This window comes from Gymnoscopelus braueri (genome assembly GCF_963280865.1).
Source record: "Gymnoscopelus braueri genome assembly, chromosome: 10".
NCBI classification, from domain to species: Eukaryota; Metazoa; Chordata; class Actinopteri; order Myctophiformes; family Myctophidae; genus Gymnoscopelus; species Gymnoscopelus braueri.
This window is the reverse complement of record NC_137611.1, coordinates 1,388,977-1,405,927: the sequence shown is the minus strand read 5'-3', so window position 1 is coordinate 1,405,927 and position 16,951 is coordinate 1,388,977. Positions and strand designations below refer to the sequence as shown.

Below are 16,951 nucleotides of genomic sequence, written 5' to 3'. Positions count from 1 at the left end.
TTCTGCATGGTGAGTACTTTTACTTTTGATACTTTAAGAACATTTTATACTTCTGTACTTTTACTCAAGTACATTTACAGTTAATTCTGTGATTCTGTACACTACTCACCATGTCCCTCCAACGTACAAACATCTACATTACATTTGAACCTTTTCAAGTCCACCATTTCTTTGTATTTCCTGTTTTCAACATGACACCAGTGTTGCCAGGTATGAGAGAGAAACAAGCAACCAGGCAGACTTGGCAACACTTCGAAACTCTGCAAACAGTGATGTTCAGACCAAACCCTGCAGGGGAGCAACACTGCTTGTTTTGTGTGTGTGTGTGCGTGTGCGTGTGCGTGTGTGTGTACCTGTGTGAAGCTCTCGTCAGCAGCGATGGTGTCTATCTTAACGTACTGGCTCTCCTTGATGAACCACAGGTTGGCGTTGTTGGACTCGTAGTAGAACATGTTGAACGTCTGAAACACACACACGTTTCTATTACTATACTTGTGAGGACATTTTAGGATGCTGATTTTATAAATGCCATTTTTCAACAAAAACATATTCTACAACCAGTATTAATTTTGAGAGCAAATTTTGGTCTTAGTTTGAGTCATATTTTAGTCATATGAAATGTTTTAGTTTTAGTCTAGATTTAGTCGACTAAATATCATAAGATTATAGTCGACTAAAACTACAGTTGATTTAGTCGACTATAATGTATTGGCGGTGCCTTGATGGCGTCGTAACGGCTGATTATACAACAGGTAGTTCCGACCAAGCAATCTGATTGGTTGAAATAGCTTTCTAGCCGTGCTTCAAACCAGCATCATAGCACAGGCCTAATCACATTAATAAATCACTCCGCACTGCAGTCCGCACCTGATTAGACCATATATGGCACAGCTGTGCTGTGAAGTCACGCTGTCCCACGGTAGGAAAACAAACAGACAGTACCCACCGCCGCCACCGGAGAACAAACAGCTACGCAAAATGGACTATGTTGTTAATTTTGACTTATTTGGTGGACTTACGGTTGATCAATGGTTAGAAGAGAGCACACTAAATCGCCTAAAATCCTATAATAAAAGGAATAACTGGAAAAAAGTGTGCTTTATTTCAATGGTAACATCCATACTGTATAAATATCCTCCTGTGTTAAAGTAAAATTACTCCCATTTCGTTAACAGTCCAGTGTATGTTATACTTTATCGTACGAAGGTATCGCACGGCAAAAATAGCCGATCTACAAGTTCACAACGCATCGCCATCTTGACGCGTTGTGAGCTTGTAGATCAGTTATTTTGACCACGTAACACGATCGTACGACGGAGCATATAGCCAGCCTACTGGAATCAGCTGTGTCGATGAGACGATGACGCAGAGTGCTGCGCTGTTACAGGGACTATTTTGTCTCAGTCAAACAAACTCTTCTCTTTACAGGGAAACGGATAAGCGAATTTTTTTTATTATGAATTGCCCCACAATATGAATACATTTGGATGTGTTTTGTTGGTAACTGTTGTATAATCACAATATTACACGAGAGGGTGTGCTTTACCTTACATTATTGTCACTTCTGTGATCGCGGCGGAACTCGGCTTCGCCTCGTTCCTGACCGCATCACAGGCGTGCCAATAATGACGGTAAAGCACACCCTCTCGTGTAATATTGCTTAATTTAACACTTGGTTGCATGCTGATAACGCTGTGACGCGTTGTGAGCTTGTAGATCTGCTATTTTCAGAGTGCAACACCTGAGTGCAACCAAACATAAAACAATCTGGGAACCCATCGCCAACTGAAAATGAAAAACAGCGCCCTCTGCTGTTTGTTCTATGTCTGTTGGCTCTGAGCGGAAGAAAACGTAGCACCAGAGCACAAGGAAACCGGTGTTTGTTGTATGCCTTCAGCGCATCACTTCCGGTTGGTGCGACTATGTTTTCATTCCCACTAACAATATTTCTACACGGAACACTAACACCACTTCTCCCAGAGAACATGGATCGTATTGGTTATAAGCCCACTTGTTTCTATGATGAAAGAGTAAGTTAAAATGTGAATATCTTTCCGTGGTTTTGTCTGCTCCGCGGACGCTATTGTTAAATTAGTTTCGGTTTGTTTCGAGGGGGGAAGGATCGACGGACACGTGAATCCCGCCCACTACATTTGATTGGGTAAAGCGCGGCCTGCTTCCTGATCTGAAGGCACGCCCATGCGCACACGTTATGACGAACCTCCCCGACAGATTCCAACGCAGGGCAGAATCTGTTCTTGAGAGATTAAACATAAAATAACTTGTCTTTTAGTTCTACTGGATCTCTTCTCCACTAGATCCCTCACTAACATTTTAGTCTAGTTTCTATTTGTTGACAAAATTGACAATATATTTAGTCTTAGTTTTATTAGTTAAAGCTTAGTTTTTATTTAGTTTCTATTTAGATAAAAAAGGTTGTCGACGAACATTTTTCATCATAGTTGTAGGCGAAAAAATGTTACACTGGATACAGCTATGACAGCAACATCTGCTCCTCTCCATTCAGTGTTCTGTTAACACATTTAGACCCAAGGACCAAACAACGCCTTCTAAATCCTAACAGTTTTCACATTTTCTAAAATGACTCTATAATTGATATAGTAACATCTAAAATGACTCTGTCCCGGGTTGAAAGGTACAATATAACAACGAATACGTTTAACAGATCTATCAAGACTTGTTGGAAATCAGTGCAACACACACACACACACACACACACACACACACACACACACACACACACACACACACACACACACACACACACACACACACACACACACACACACACACACACACACACCTCTTTGCAGGTGCCTGGCACCCCGGGCAGACTGTTACAGTCTCTCAGGGTGAACTTGATCTCGATGTAGACGCGCTGCGCTCCGTCTCGGCCGATGTGTCTGGTTCTCAGCCAGTTGTTCTGATTGGCTTCCATCACGTTGCACACCTGGTACGTTCTCATCGCCGTGTTCCTCTCATCCATCACACTGATCTCCTCCCACTGAGAGAGAGAGAGAGAGAGAGAGAGAGAGAGAGAGAGAGAGAGAGAGAGAGAGAGAGAGGGGGGGGGGGGGAGAGAGAGAGAGAGAGAGAGAGAGAGAGAGAGAGAGAGAGAGAGAGAGATTTGATTTGATTTGATTTTATTTGATTTGATTTGATTTGATTCGATGTATTTATTAGATCCATTAGCTTACTGTACTGCTACAGAAGCTACTCTTCCTGGGGCCTCAACCAGCATCACCACAACACAATTTACAATGTACATAACAGACTCATCACAACACACAGTACAACACAAACACACTAACTCATAACCTGTCTAACATACGACCGGGACGTGTTCAGATGACCCCGCGGGGTCAGTTTGGTCACATTTTGTCCCAAGATGTCACTAGAGTTGACATGACAATGATATCAGTATTACTGATACTGATACCATTATGCTGATACTGATACCATTATACTGATACTGATACCATTATAATCATACTGATACCATTATAATCATACTGATACCATTATAATCATACTGATACCATTATACTGATACTGATACCATTATAATCATACTGATACCATTATAATCATACTGATACCATTATAATCATACTGATACCATTATAATCATACTGATACCATTATACTGATACTGATACCATTATAATCATACTGATACCATTATAATCATACTGATACCATTATACTGATACTGATACCATTATAATCATACTGATACCATTATACTCATACTGATACCATTATACTCATACTGATACTGATACCATTATACTGATACTGATACCATTATACTGATACTGATACCATTATACTGATACTGATACCATTATACTGATACTGATACTGATACCATTATACTGATACTGATACTGATACCATTATACTGATACTGATACCATTATACTGATACTGATACCATTATACTCATACTGATACTGATACCATTATACTGATACTGATACCATTATACTGATACTGATACCATTATACTGATACTGATACCATTATACTGATACTGATACCATTATACTGATACTGATACCATTATACTGATACTGATACCATTATACTGATACTGATACCATTATACTCATACTGATACTGATACCATTATACTCATACTGATACCATTATACTGATACTGATACCATTATACTCATACTGATACCATTATACTGATACTGATACCATTATACTGATACTGATACCATTATGCTGATACTGATACCATTATACTGATACTGATACCATTATACTCATACTGATACCATTATACTGATACTGATACCATTATAGCCTACTGATACTGATACCATTATACTCATACTGATACCATTATACTGATACTGATACCATTATAGCCTACTGATACTGATACCATTATACTCATACTGATACCATTATAGCCTACTGATACTGATACCATTATACTCATACTGATACCATTATAGCCTACTGATACTGATACCATTATACTCATACTGATACCATTATACTCATACTGATACCATTATACTCATACTGATACCATTATAGCCTACTGATACTGATACCATTATACTCATACTGATACCATTATAGCCTACTGATACTGATACCAGTTTAGGCAGAATCAGAAATCCTGATACTGCCTAAAATACTGGTATCGGAGAGTATGCCAGTCTATGCCATTACAATACCATGTCATTTACAACATTCCCTCAGACAGATGGATGTAAATGATTTCAAGGTCAAAGTCGATGACACAATCATCTCTAGCAAAGAAGAGATTACCTATTTGGGTTGTATTCTTGACAAATACCTGACAGGTGAAAGCATGGCTACAAAGGTGGTCAAAAGAGTAAACCAGAGAACCAAATTTATGGGCAGAGTTTCCTATTTTGTCAACCCTCAGGCCCTCAGGACCCTCTCTGGGGCCCTGATTCAACCACTTTTTGACTATGCTTGCACCTCCTGGTACTCCAACACCTCAGTGTCACTGAAGACTAAGCTTCAAACCTCCCAAAACAAACTGATTCGGCTACTCCTCGGATTGGGGCCCATGACCCACCTTTCTCCCACCCATTTGCCAGCCTAGGCTGGCTCAGGGTGGAAGACAGGGTTAAACAACTAAAAATGGGACTGGCCTTCAAAATTGTAAATGGAAATTTGCCCGATATGCCCCCTATTCCCGCATATCTGAGTAAATACCTCCAAAAGGTTAGCGACACCCACAGTCACAATACCAGAGGGAGCGTTAACAACAATTTGGTACCACCCACCCATAAAACAAACATGGGCAAATTCTCCTTCTACAGCACTGCCACCCAGGATTGGAATAGTCTAACTCCATCCCTCAAAAAATGCAGTTCGCTGGGCTCATTTAAAAGAGCCTTAAAAAATCACCTTTCAGGAGGCCAAAGGAGGAGGTAGTACCATTTTCCCGTTAGACAGCAGACCCCCCCCCCCCCTGTTCTTGTACATATTTTTTTCCCCTCTTTTTTATTTTTTTTGTTGTACATAGTGTTATTTTTTTTGCTGTTTATTTTGTAATGATATTCAAACTGTGGTGCCACTATATATGCCTATGAATTAAATACCAAGGCCCTCATTGGAAACAAGTCCACAAGGACTTTTATGAACGGACCTGTTAGACAAAGTATTTTAAATGTAACTGTGCTGTTTTACATTTTTTGCCTAATAAAATATTCAATCAATCAATCATAAAACAACACATGATGATCACATGAAAACACAGCAGCAGCAACACAACGTTTTGGCCCCGAGACCCCCGGCTGACGCAGCCCGCCCGCCCGCCCGTGCGGGCAGGCGGGTGGGCGGGGAGTGAGAGTTTATTGGACAGCGATGATATCAAACTGGGGGTCCTTGAAAACGAGGCTGACGGGTGGTCTGCGTCAGACGGGGGTCCGGGGCCAAAGCCTTAATGCTGCTGTGTTTTCATGTCTCGCCGAACGCAGCCGACGATCTGTGTCAGATCAGAGAGAAGAGACGCTTTTGTCTGAGCAGCACGTGTGTGTGTGTGTGTGTGTGTGTGTGTGTGTGTGTGTGTGTGTGTGTGTGTGTGTGTGTGTGTGTGTGTGTGTGTGTGTGTGTGTGTGTGTGTGTACGCAGAGCGACTGTGTTTTCATAAGTGCACGTGTGTTTTGGTTTGCTTTGAGAGCTGTGTGTGTGTGTGTGTGTGTATGTGTGTGTGTGTGTGTGTGTGTGTGTGTGTGTGTGTGTGTGTGTGTGTGTGTGTGTGTGTGTGTGTGTGTGTATGTGACAGAGAGGTAGGACAGAGCCACTTTGTCTCCAGTCATCTGTTTCCACTTGCGGAGCGGAGCGGTAATTGAGAACACTTCTCGCATGAGCAAGAAAAAAACGTTTCTATCCATACGTACACGCACGTGTCACACACACAGACACACACACACACACACACACACACACACACACACACACACACACACACACACACACACACACACACACACACACACACACACACACACACACACACACACACACACACACACACACACACACACACACACACAGAGCGCTAGAGAGAGAAAGAGAGAGAGCGTTTCTATTTCTTAAAGGAAAGAAAAATAAACCAATGTGGTTTCTGAGAGTGCGGATATCTGATCTACTCCTGGGGAAGAAGACTGTCACACACACACACACACACACACACACACACACACACACAGCCCTGGTTAGGGGGTTAAAAGAAGAGGACCACCATCTTTGTTCTGAGCGACTTGTCATCATCATGCTGGTACTTTAAGACCCACAGCGATGAGCACATATCCACTTACACACACACACACACACACACACACACACACACACACACACACACACACACACACACACACACACACACACACACACACACACACACACACACACACACACACACACACACACACACACACACACACACACACACGCACGCACACGCCTCTTCAGTATGTCCCTGTCATCTTGCTCTCGGCTGAAGTTCAAATGAAAGCAGAGAAGATAGAGAGAGAGAGAGGGGGATATGGAGAGAGAAACCTAGATTATGAGAGAGAGAATGAGACAGAGAAAGACAGACAGACAGACAGACAGACAGACAGACAGACAGACAGACAGACAGACAGACAGACAGACAGACAGACAGAGACAGAGAGAGAGACAGATAAATGAACACAGGGTAAATTACAGGCGCTCTTGGCAGCTAAACGGACCCATCTGTGCCGATCAGGGACCAGTCAGACGTCACACACACACAAAGCACGCACACGCACACACACACACACACACACACACACACACACACACACAAGCGTATTAAGACTTGTGAGGACAGTGATTTCATGGATGCCATATTTGTATTTTCTTGCCATTTTCAACCCCAACCCTGAAGCCTAAAACAGACCATCATCATGTGTTCAAAGCTCACAGAGCGTTGCAGATCGCTTATTTTCTGCACTTTAGACACCGGCAAGCAACAATCAGGCATCCTGTAGCTCCAACAACCCCAACAACCCCTAAACCTAACCTCTGGATGCCTCATCCTCCTAACCCTATAACACCAATATGTTCTTACATTACAAGCCTATCTCCTTCACTTCTCCATGAAACCATGTATCTGGGGACGAAGCAGGAAAACCATTCCTCACAACGTCTATTTATCATCATTTCTACTATACGTATGGAGGCGTTTGGTCCTCACTAGTATAGTAACACACACACACACACACACACACACACACACACACACACACACACACACACACACACACACACACACACACACACACACACACACACACACACACACACACACACACACACACACACACACACGTCCCCAGGGAGCAGTGATTAAAGCGTTTATAGGAACAGTCATTGAGGGATAAAGAGAGGCTTTATGATGCCTTTGTTTGTTTCTGTGTAGAGTGGACTGGATTACTGCCACTTCCTGTGTGTGTGTGTGTGTGTGTGTGTGTGTGTGTGTGTGTGTGTGTGTGTGTGTGTGTGTGTGTGTGTGTGTGTGTGTGTGTGTGTGTGTGTGTGTGTGTGTGTGTGTGTGTGTGTGTGTGTGAGACATGCTCTGTTCATTGTCACAGGCCCTCTGGAGGACACAGGTGTGTTTATTCGCCCCCAGGGGTCCTTGAGCAGGGTTTAATTGATATAGCATCACAGTCATTTTATCCATTATATGTTGGCTATTCATTCATGGACCCCCACAAAGATATGTATTTGGCCGTGGACCCCCCATCTGAAAAGGTTTTCCAAATGATTCGAAATATTTCCAAACATTTTCAATATTTTTCAAATATTTTCATAAATAGCAGATGTACAAGCTCACAGCGTGGCATGGAGTTTGAAAAAATATTCTGCAGTTAGTAAAAAAAAGAAAACGGATACAGGGTTTCCGACTGACAGCAACAATATATTTATTTTGGAATATAGAACATACAGATATAACAAAATCATGTTAATTTAACAAGTGTATAAATGATCCTCAGCTTTAAAACTGCATTCCGTAACTTCTGTGAATCAACACGTTTGCTCTTTTAGAATTTCTAGAGTTTTGTACGTTTCCAAAACCTTGTATTAAATAATATAAGCATTTCAGCTCAAAGTGTTGTTTGTGACAGACAGTCTCTCTATGTTTTACAACTGGAGCAACGTTTGCTCTTTTAGAATTTCTAGAGTTTTGTACGTTTCCAAAACCTTGTATTAAATAATATAAGCATTTCAGCTCAAAGTGTTGTTTGTGACAGACAGTGTCTCTCTATGTTTTACAACTGGAGCAGTGTACTGCTTGTTATCCAGCCTGTGTGTGTGTGTGTGTGTGTGTGTGTGTGTGTGTGTGTGTGTGTGTGTGTGTGTGTGTGTGTGTGTGTGTGCGTGCGTGCGTGCGTGCGTGCGTGCGTGCGTGCGTGCGTGCGTGCGTGCGTGCGTGCGTGCGTGCGTGCGTGCGTGCGTGCGTGCGTGCGTGCGTGCGTGCGTGCGTGGAGCGTGTTGGTAATTAGGAGAGCAAGAGAGAGAGAGAGAGAGAGCTTAAACTCTCCAGTCTGTCCAAACATTTTCTCTGTCATGTTTTCATTTGACCCCCCCCCCCCACACACACACACAGAGAGAGAGAGAGAGAGAGAGATATAGTGTGTGTGTGTGTGTGTGTGTGTGTGTGTGTGTGTGTGTGTGTGTGTGTGTGTGTGTGTGTGTGTGTGTGTGTGTGTGTGTGTGTGTGTGTGTGTGTGTGTGTGTGTGTGTGTGTGTGTGTGTGTGTGCGTGTGTGCCTGTATTACTATGCTTGTGAGGGCCAAAGGGGGGGGGGGGGTCTTGAGGAGGAAAATTAGTAAAGATGGAATGGGCCCTCCTCCCGTTTCCAAACATCATTACAGCGCGTCTGTTTTGTGTCTCTCTGCGGGAACACCCCCCCACCCCCCCCCCTCCCCCCCCCCTCAGGCACATCTGGAAGCTGTTGTGACCCCCGGCCCATCAGAGGGTCAGGAGTGTGTTCTGTCTCTACAACCATCACTGCACCAGGCCGCACAGTTCAAAGGTCAACTACATAATCCCCCTCCTCATAAGAACCAAACCTTAGGAGTCACACCGCCTGGAACTCATGTCCTCTCAGCTCCACTCCTCTTCTTCTTTTTCTACTTTTACTTAACTTCACTTATAGGTTCACTTAACTTAAGTTAAGTGAACTTAAAGGAGTTCACATTTGAAATCACGTTTGAAATCCAGACCGGCGGGTGGAAGTATCGCGAGACGAGATTTCAAACGTGATTTCAGTAAAACTAGATTTGTAAACAGTATGGCGGTGCCCATGTACATGTAGCAATAACACTGCACCGACATCAGACGGTCCACACACCACATATACAGTATATATACACAAGAAAAAACTATTTTCAAGCGACATAAATAAGCGTATTTAGCCACGTCCTAAACGCGAACGGCGTTTTCCTAGGGAGTTGAAGGCAAGGGGGGGGGGGGGGGGGTCTGCTGATCCTAGCATCCCAACTTTAGACAAAAATAGCAGATCTACAAGCTCTCAACGCCTCGCGCTGCGAGGCGTTGAGAGCTTGTAGATCGGCTATTTTTGGCAAAGAGTTATAGGTGTAGAGGGAACACAAACACACACACACACACACACACACACACACACACACACACACACACACACACACACACACACACACACACACACACACACATAGCATCAACTTTCCTGGTCCTCACTAGAGAAATGGTTGTTTTATGGCCAAAAATAAATGAATAGAAACATTATGAAAAGATTGAGGTTGGGGTTTAGTGTCTGAGTTATGAGCCTGATTTATACTTAGTTGTCACTTATCACATACAGTACTGTACTGTACTGTACTGTACTGTACTGAACCCCTCAATGGCAACATAGTTCACAACCCCCAATCTAAGCCTTGATGCTGAATGCATGGGGTCCCATGCATATAGTCTTTGGTATTGTGACCCCGACCCTCCCACTCTCAGGGCGGATATTCTAACCACCAGACCACTGAGCTGGCTTTAGGGGAGAAAAAAAAGACGGAGGTGGGCATGGCATTTATAAAAATTGCTGACATTTTGATGCCCCCCCCAAGTGCGTGCGTGTGTGCGTGCGTCTTTGTGTGCGTGCGTGCGTGCGTGCGTGTGTGTGTGTACTCACCCCTTCATTAGGGTACGCCTCCCAGCCCAGGTCGGCCAGGGCTGACATGGAGTCCAGCAACGTAACTGCAGAAGAAAGAGAGAGAAAACAGTCAGATGTCCGTCAGCACTTTAATAACAACTACAGTAACATCTCCATTAATCTAGTCTTCTCATCTCATCTCATCTCATCTCATCTCATCTCATCTCATGGATCAGAACAGAGCAGAACAGAACAGAACAGAACAGAACAGAACAGAACAGAACAGAAGAGAAGAGAAGAGAAGAGAAGAGAAGAGAAGAGAAGAGAAGAGAAGAGAAGAGCAGAGCAGAGCAGAGCAGAGCAGAGCAGAACAGAACAGAACAGAGCAGAGCAGAGCAGAGCAGAGCAGAGCAGAGCAGAACAGAGCAGAGCAGAGCAGAGCAGAGCAGAGCAGAACAGAGCAGAGCAGAGCAGAGCAGAACAGAACAGAGCAGAGCAGAGCAGAGCAGAACAGAACAGAACAGAGCAGAGCAGAGCAGAGCAGAGCAGAGCAGAGCAGAGCAGAGCAGAGCAGAGCAGAGCAGAACAGAGCAGAGCAGAGCAGAACAGAACAGAACAGAACAGAGCAGAGCAGAGCAGAGCAGAGCAGAGCAGAGCAGAGCAGAGCAGAGCAGAGCAGAGCAGAGCAGAGCAGAACAGAACAGAACAGAGCAGAGCAGAGCAGAGCAGAGCAGAGCAGAACAGAACAGAACAGAACAGAACAGGGTGGATGAAGTTTAAGACTGGGAACGCATCGGTGTCATTTTAATATTTCTTTGGCTATTTTAGGAAAATCGTGAACATTTTTGCGAACTTTTTTTTTAAGCGAACATGTTTAACTCAAATCTTTGCTTCTGGGGGGATTCTACAAATGTCTTCTAAATCCTAACTTCCTGTCTTCTAAAAACTTATGTTGCTATAGTGTCGTATATTGGCCATGATCAGGCTGGTAACAACACTATTCCCGAGTGCAAGAATACACAAGAATCCAGTTTGAAAGAGGGTTTGTCCATAGAAATGTATTTATTTCCACAGACGTGACACCTGCATTGCCAATCCACAGAGTGTAACTAAATCACCAAAACATTGTACTTTATACAGACAGACATTTGACATAGGACCTCCTCCCAGTCCTCCTTCTTGACCACTCACAAACAAGCTTTTACAAGCATAAGGCTTCTTGGCCAGCCTTTCTCAGTCATCAAAAGGAATTAGCATCCGCCTATTTTTAAACATGTGACAATTTACTTTAACCCTTATCTATAAAACTATACTTTTACACAAGCTCATATTATGAAATCATTGTTTAACATCTTATTAGCTTCAATATAAGACCACACATATATGTATTCAACCTTGTATGAATGATTTAGACAAAAAGAGATGAGTTTAACTAGCATGACATTATTCCTTAGATTCAAGAGCAACTGGTTCTGCTCCCCCCAGAGTCAGCTGTCCTCAGTAGTCACAGCTTCAAGGGGAACCTTCCTATAGGGGCACCTGTTCATTAGCAAAAGGTCTCACTGCCCTATAAGGTGTAAGGCTGTGTGCCTCACAGTCTCCTTGATTTAGAATGCTATTTCTTAACCCCAGTACTTTTCCGGCTTCCTCCTTATTTTACTGAAACAATGTCATTCTTGAATAGGTTTGCCATCCTGCTGTCTCATCCTCTTGACTCCAAAAGGTCAGAGCCTCACTTGCAAATTCCCACACTGTTATTAACCCTTAATAAATGATATAGTCCTGGATACCATAATAGTATCAGTAGTTCTCAATTTGTTTCATGTCAAGGACCCCCAAAATCATATGTATTTGGCTGCGGACCCCCATCTAAAAATATTGTTGTTCAAGGGACCCCCATGAAGCAAAGCAAAGCAAATGTTCACGGTTTTAAAAAAATAGCAGATCTACAAGCTCATAGCGCGGCACGAAGTGACGCGCGATGAGCTTGTAGATCTGCTATTTGGAATAGCCAAAGTATAAAATAAGGGTTGTAGCTCAAATGGTAAAATGACACAAAATGTGTTCCCGTTGTTAATGGGTTAACAGACGGTGGTGATATAAAACATGGCCCCAGGATGTTATTAACCAGACACACATCTACCATCTACACTCTGATTTATCACAACACACATCTACCAGCTACACTCTGATTTATCACAACACGCTGACATGTGTGTTTCTGCCAACAATGCTGCACTGAACATTATACTGTTATCATCACCACTAGCGACACAGGACGTGCTTGTTCACATATTGTGTGTCATAACGGAAAACAACACTGAACCATCTGTGACAATCAGCTGGACAATTGTACAGTGTAGCTACTTTATATTTTGTGAAAGCACCAATATTGTGCTTTCACCGCTCGATATTGTCACAATATTCATATCAAGGTTTTTGCAAAAAAAATTATAATAGTCATGATGTTTGCCAAATCCTATAAGGTGGACAAATTTGCTGACAGAGTGACATATTTTGTGTATGTATGTATGACATGTGTAAGCACGTAAAACAATTATATACATAGATACGTACGTACGTACATACATACAGACAGACAGACAGACAGACAGACAGACAGACAGACAGACAGACAGACAGACAGACAGACAAACCTATATACAAACATAATACACAGATTGACACAATCATTACAATAGCTCTGCATCACTTCGTGGCTCACCTAGCTATACAACTATAAAGCTATCAAAGCATTCTGTAGGCACACACACGCACACACACACACACACACACACACACACACACACACACACACACACACACACACACACACACACACACACACACACACACACACACACACACACACACACACACACACACACAGTCTTCTGCGTTGACAGCCAGGCAGACCGGCCACTTTACTACTTTATGTTGTTCCAACAACGTACTGGTGAGGGTTAGCAACAACCTCACAGAGAGAGAGAGAGAGAGAGAGAGAGGAGAGAGAGAGAGAAGAGAGAGAGAGAGAGAGAGAGAGAGAGAGAGAGAGAGAGAGAGAGAGAGAGTCTCATAACACAGTAACAACACGTCTGACAGCAGAGAGCGTATAAAGAGGAATGGATGGAGATGTTTTTACAGCAGCGTGTCTCAGAGGCAGTAAAAAGCGTACAGTGTAACGCTGGGAGATTGCTGCTCTTTATTGTCTGTTTAGGGATCAGGGTTCAAGGTGGACTCCTCTACACGGCACGGAGGAGACACACGGTTTGAGGAGGTTTACGTATCGCTTTGCAATTTAAGGATTGATGGTCTCCTGTGTGGGATGGTGCAGCGAGCAGTGGTGTAAAGTAACTAAGTACATTTACTCAAGTAGGCCTACTGTAGTTTGTAGGTATTTTTACTTTACTGGAGTGTTTCCAATTTGCAGTACTTTTACTTCTACTCCACTACATCTCAGAGACAAATATTGTACTTTTACTCCACTACAATTATTTGAAAACTTTAGTTACTAGTTACTTTGCAGATATAAATTATTATATTATAAAACATACATTAACCACTTCTATTTTATACATAGGCTATTTGAAAATAGCAGATCTACAAGCTCTCAACGCGTTGTGAGCTTGTAACAGAGCTTGTAACAGAGTATTGCTACAATGCAGTATTGATACTTAAGTAAGAAACGTGAGTACTTTTTCCACCACTGGCAGCGAGGGGGGGGGGGGGGGGGTGGGGGGTGTCATGGCAAGGTCACCAGGAACAGGTAATGCCTCATTTATGCTCTGCTGTACCATGGTGTCAGGGAGAGAAAATATAGATGATCTATTGATCTATAAGCTCACAGCTTGTTGAGAATGCAACGCCTGTGTGTGTGCGTACGTGCGTGCGTGCGTGTGTGTGCAAGAGAGAGAGGAAAGTGGTAAAGAGTGTATGGATGGATGCTGATTAAATATTGATGCTCAGTGGTGACGAGGGCTTGATTAGGGCTTGAACAAGCAAGGCCTCACACACACACACACACACACACACACACACACACTCGCGCGCGCACACACACACACGCGCGCACTGCGGACACGTTGCATTTGAACACTCTTCATCCCTGGTATGCTGCAGTCACACTGTGGACCACAGCATATTACTAGACCCATTGGAGGAAATACTTTCTGCCACAACCAATAGATCCCTTAACAGACCACGTCACACTGATAAGAACCAGTAAGCGCTCAATGAAACCCATTCTGTCAGGTCTCGCTAGGACGCGCCTCACCAGCCAACACACAAGAGGGGGTTGGGGTTAGAGGTTAGAGGGTGCTGGGGGTGTGCTGAAACCAGCGCACCCCCGAAACAACAGGTTGAGAATTGATTGCGTGAAACAATCACCTGTGCATCCAGAAGAGGGCCGCACTTTACCCAATCAAATGTAGTGGGCGGGGATTTACATCTGTGCGCTCGCTTCCCACCGAAACAAACCCAAAGTCATTTTACAATAGCGTCCTCGGAGCCGACAAAACTACAGAAAGTTAGTAACATTTTAAATTGTTCTCCCATCATAGAAACAAGTGGGCTTATGACCAAAACCATCCATGTTCCGTGGGAGAAATGGTGTAGTGTTCTGTGGAGAAATGTTGTTAGTGGGAATTAAAACATAGGCGCACCACCGGAAGTGGAGGGCTGAGGGCGGAGACCAAACGCCAGGTTTCCAGTCATCGACGTTTTTCATATCTTCACTGTTTTCCAACAGGGACAGAAACCTGACCTGTACAACAGGTCATAAAGACGGTGGTGGAAAAGTAAGTACATTTACTTAAGTACTGTACTTAAGTACAATTTTGAGGTATTTGTACTTTACTTGAGTATTTCCAATTTCCAATACTTTTACTTCTACTCCACTACATCTCAGAGGCAAATATTGTACTTTTACTCCACTACTATTATTTGAAAACTTTAGTCACTAGTTACTTTTCAGATATACATTTTTATATCATAAAACATACATTAACCAATTTAGCCCTATTTTATATCTAGGCTATTTGAAAATAGCCGATCTACAAGCTCACAACGCGTCGCATCGCGACACGTTGTGAGCTTGTAGATCTGCTATTTTCAAATATTTTAGTACTTTTACTTTTGGTACTTTAAGTACATTTTGATGACAATACTTTTGCACTTTTACTCAAGTAGATTTTGAATTCCGGACTTTTACTTGTAACGGAGTAGGGCTACTTCTACATTGCAGTATTGGTACTTTTACTCAAGTAAAGCAACTGAGTACTTTTTCCACCACTGCATAAAGAAAATAAATCACTATCAATGACTCAGATCAAACAATAAAGTGCTTCAGGTACTGTGAGCCAATTAACACTATCTGCAGTGAACAGAACATGATGTCTGATTGCTGTCAGCTGGCTGCCCAGCTAAGTTGCCTTGATTACACAGCTTGGGTTTTTTCCATGAATAAAAGCTTTACATTTTACCATAAAAAAAATCACACTCTTGTACTCAAATAAGTTCAAATAATACAAAATGTTTGATTCATTTAAAAGTGCAAGTACAAATATTTAGTGCAGTGAATCAATGTATTGTTTTTAACTCACCAAAACACTTGGTCTGTGCAAACACAAGCACAAAGCAGGTTCTGCTCCTAAGTCTGACCAAACTCTTCACAAAGGTGTTCATCAAACGTTTTATCACAGTTTGTTCTTTGTCATTCTGTGTCTCCTTCAACTCTCTTTTTGTGTACAGGTACAGTTTTACTGTTGACTCAGTTTTACTTTTTTCCACTAGATGGCGCTGTTCGCCAACCTATGCGCCACCATTTCATGCTCAGTCACACGGAGATCCAGGAGATCACGTGATCGCAAGATTTACTCCTCCATTCACTTCCTGGTTTAACGTATTTGGGAAATGGCCTGTATCTCGCCTCCTATGTTTTACTGTTGTTGTTGGCGAGACATGCTAATTTCAACGGCCTATAACAACCTAACGGGAGGTCCAGATGCCTTTTTGTTTTTCTTTCACATTTGCTGTATTACCTTTGTGTCGTCCTTGATCTGGATTAAGAGCGTCTGATAAATGCCTTCATAGGAAATGTGTTTTAACTGCAAGCTGTCATATTCCTCCTGTCAATCATCACTGAAAACCCTCTTCAGAAAGAAAATGAGTTGTAAAGAACCTGATGTCCTGGTGGTCGGTCTCTCTCTCTCTCTCTCTCTCTCTCTCTCTCTCTCCTCTCTCTCTCTCTCTCTCTCTCTCTCTCTCTCTCTCCTAATG

The 16,951-nt window shown here is 42.9% G+C and overlaps 1 protein-coding gene across 1 annotated transcript in view; it reads right to left on the bottom strand.

Annotated features, from left to right (window-relative positions):
* Positions 1-16,951, bottom strand: part of LOC308092829 (ephrin type-A receptor 3-like) — a gene marked incomplete at its 5' end in the record, with an annotated part of 150,267 nt that overhangs the window by 114,487 nt on the left and 18,829 nt on the right. The window contains 3 exon segments of the mRNA XM_080438928.1: positions 354-461; positions 2,825-3,025; positions 10,715-10,779. Coding sequence (XP_080295054.1) covers positions 354-461; positions 2,825-3,025; positions 10,715-10,779 — 374 coding nt within the window.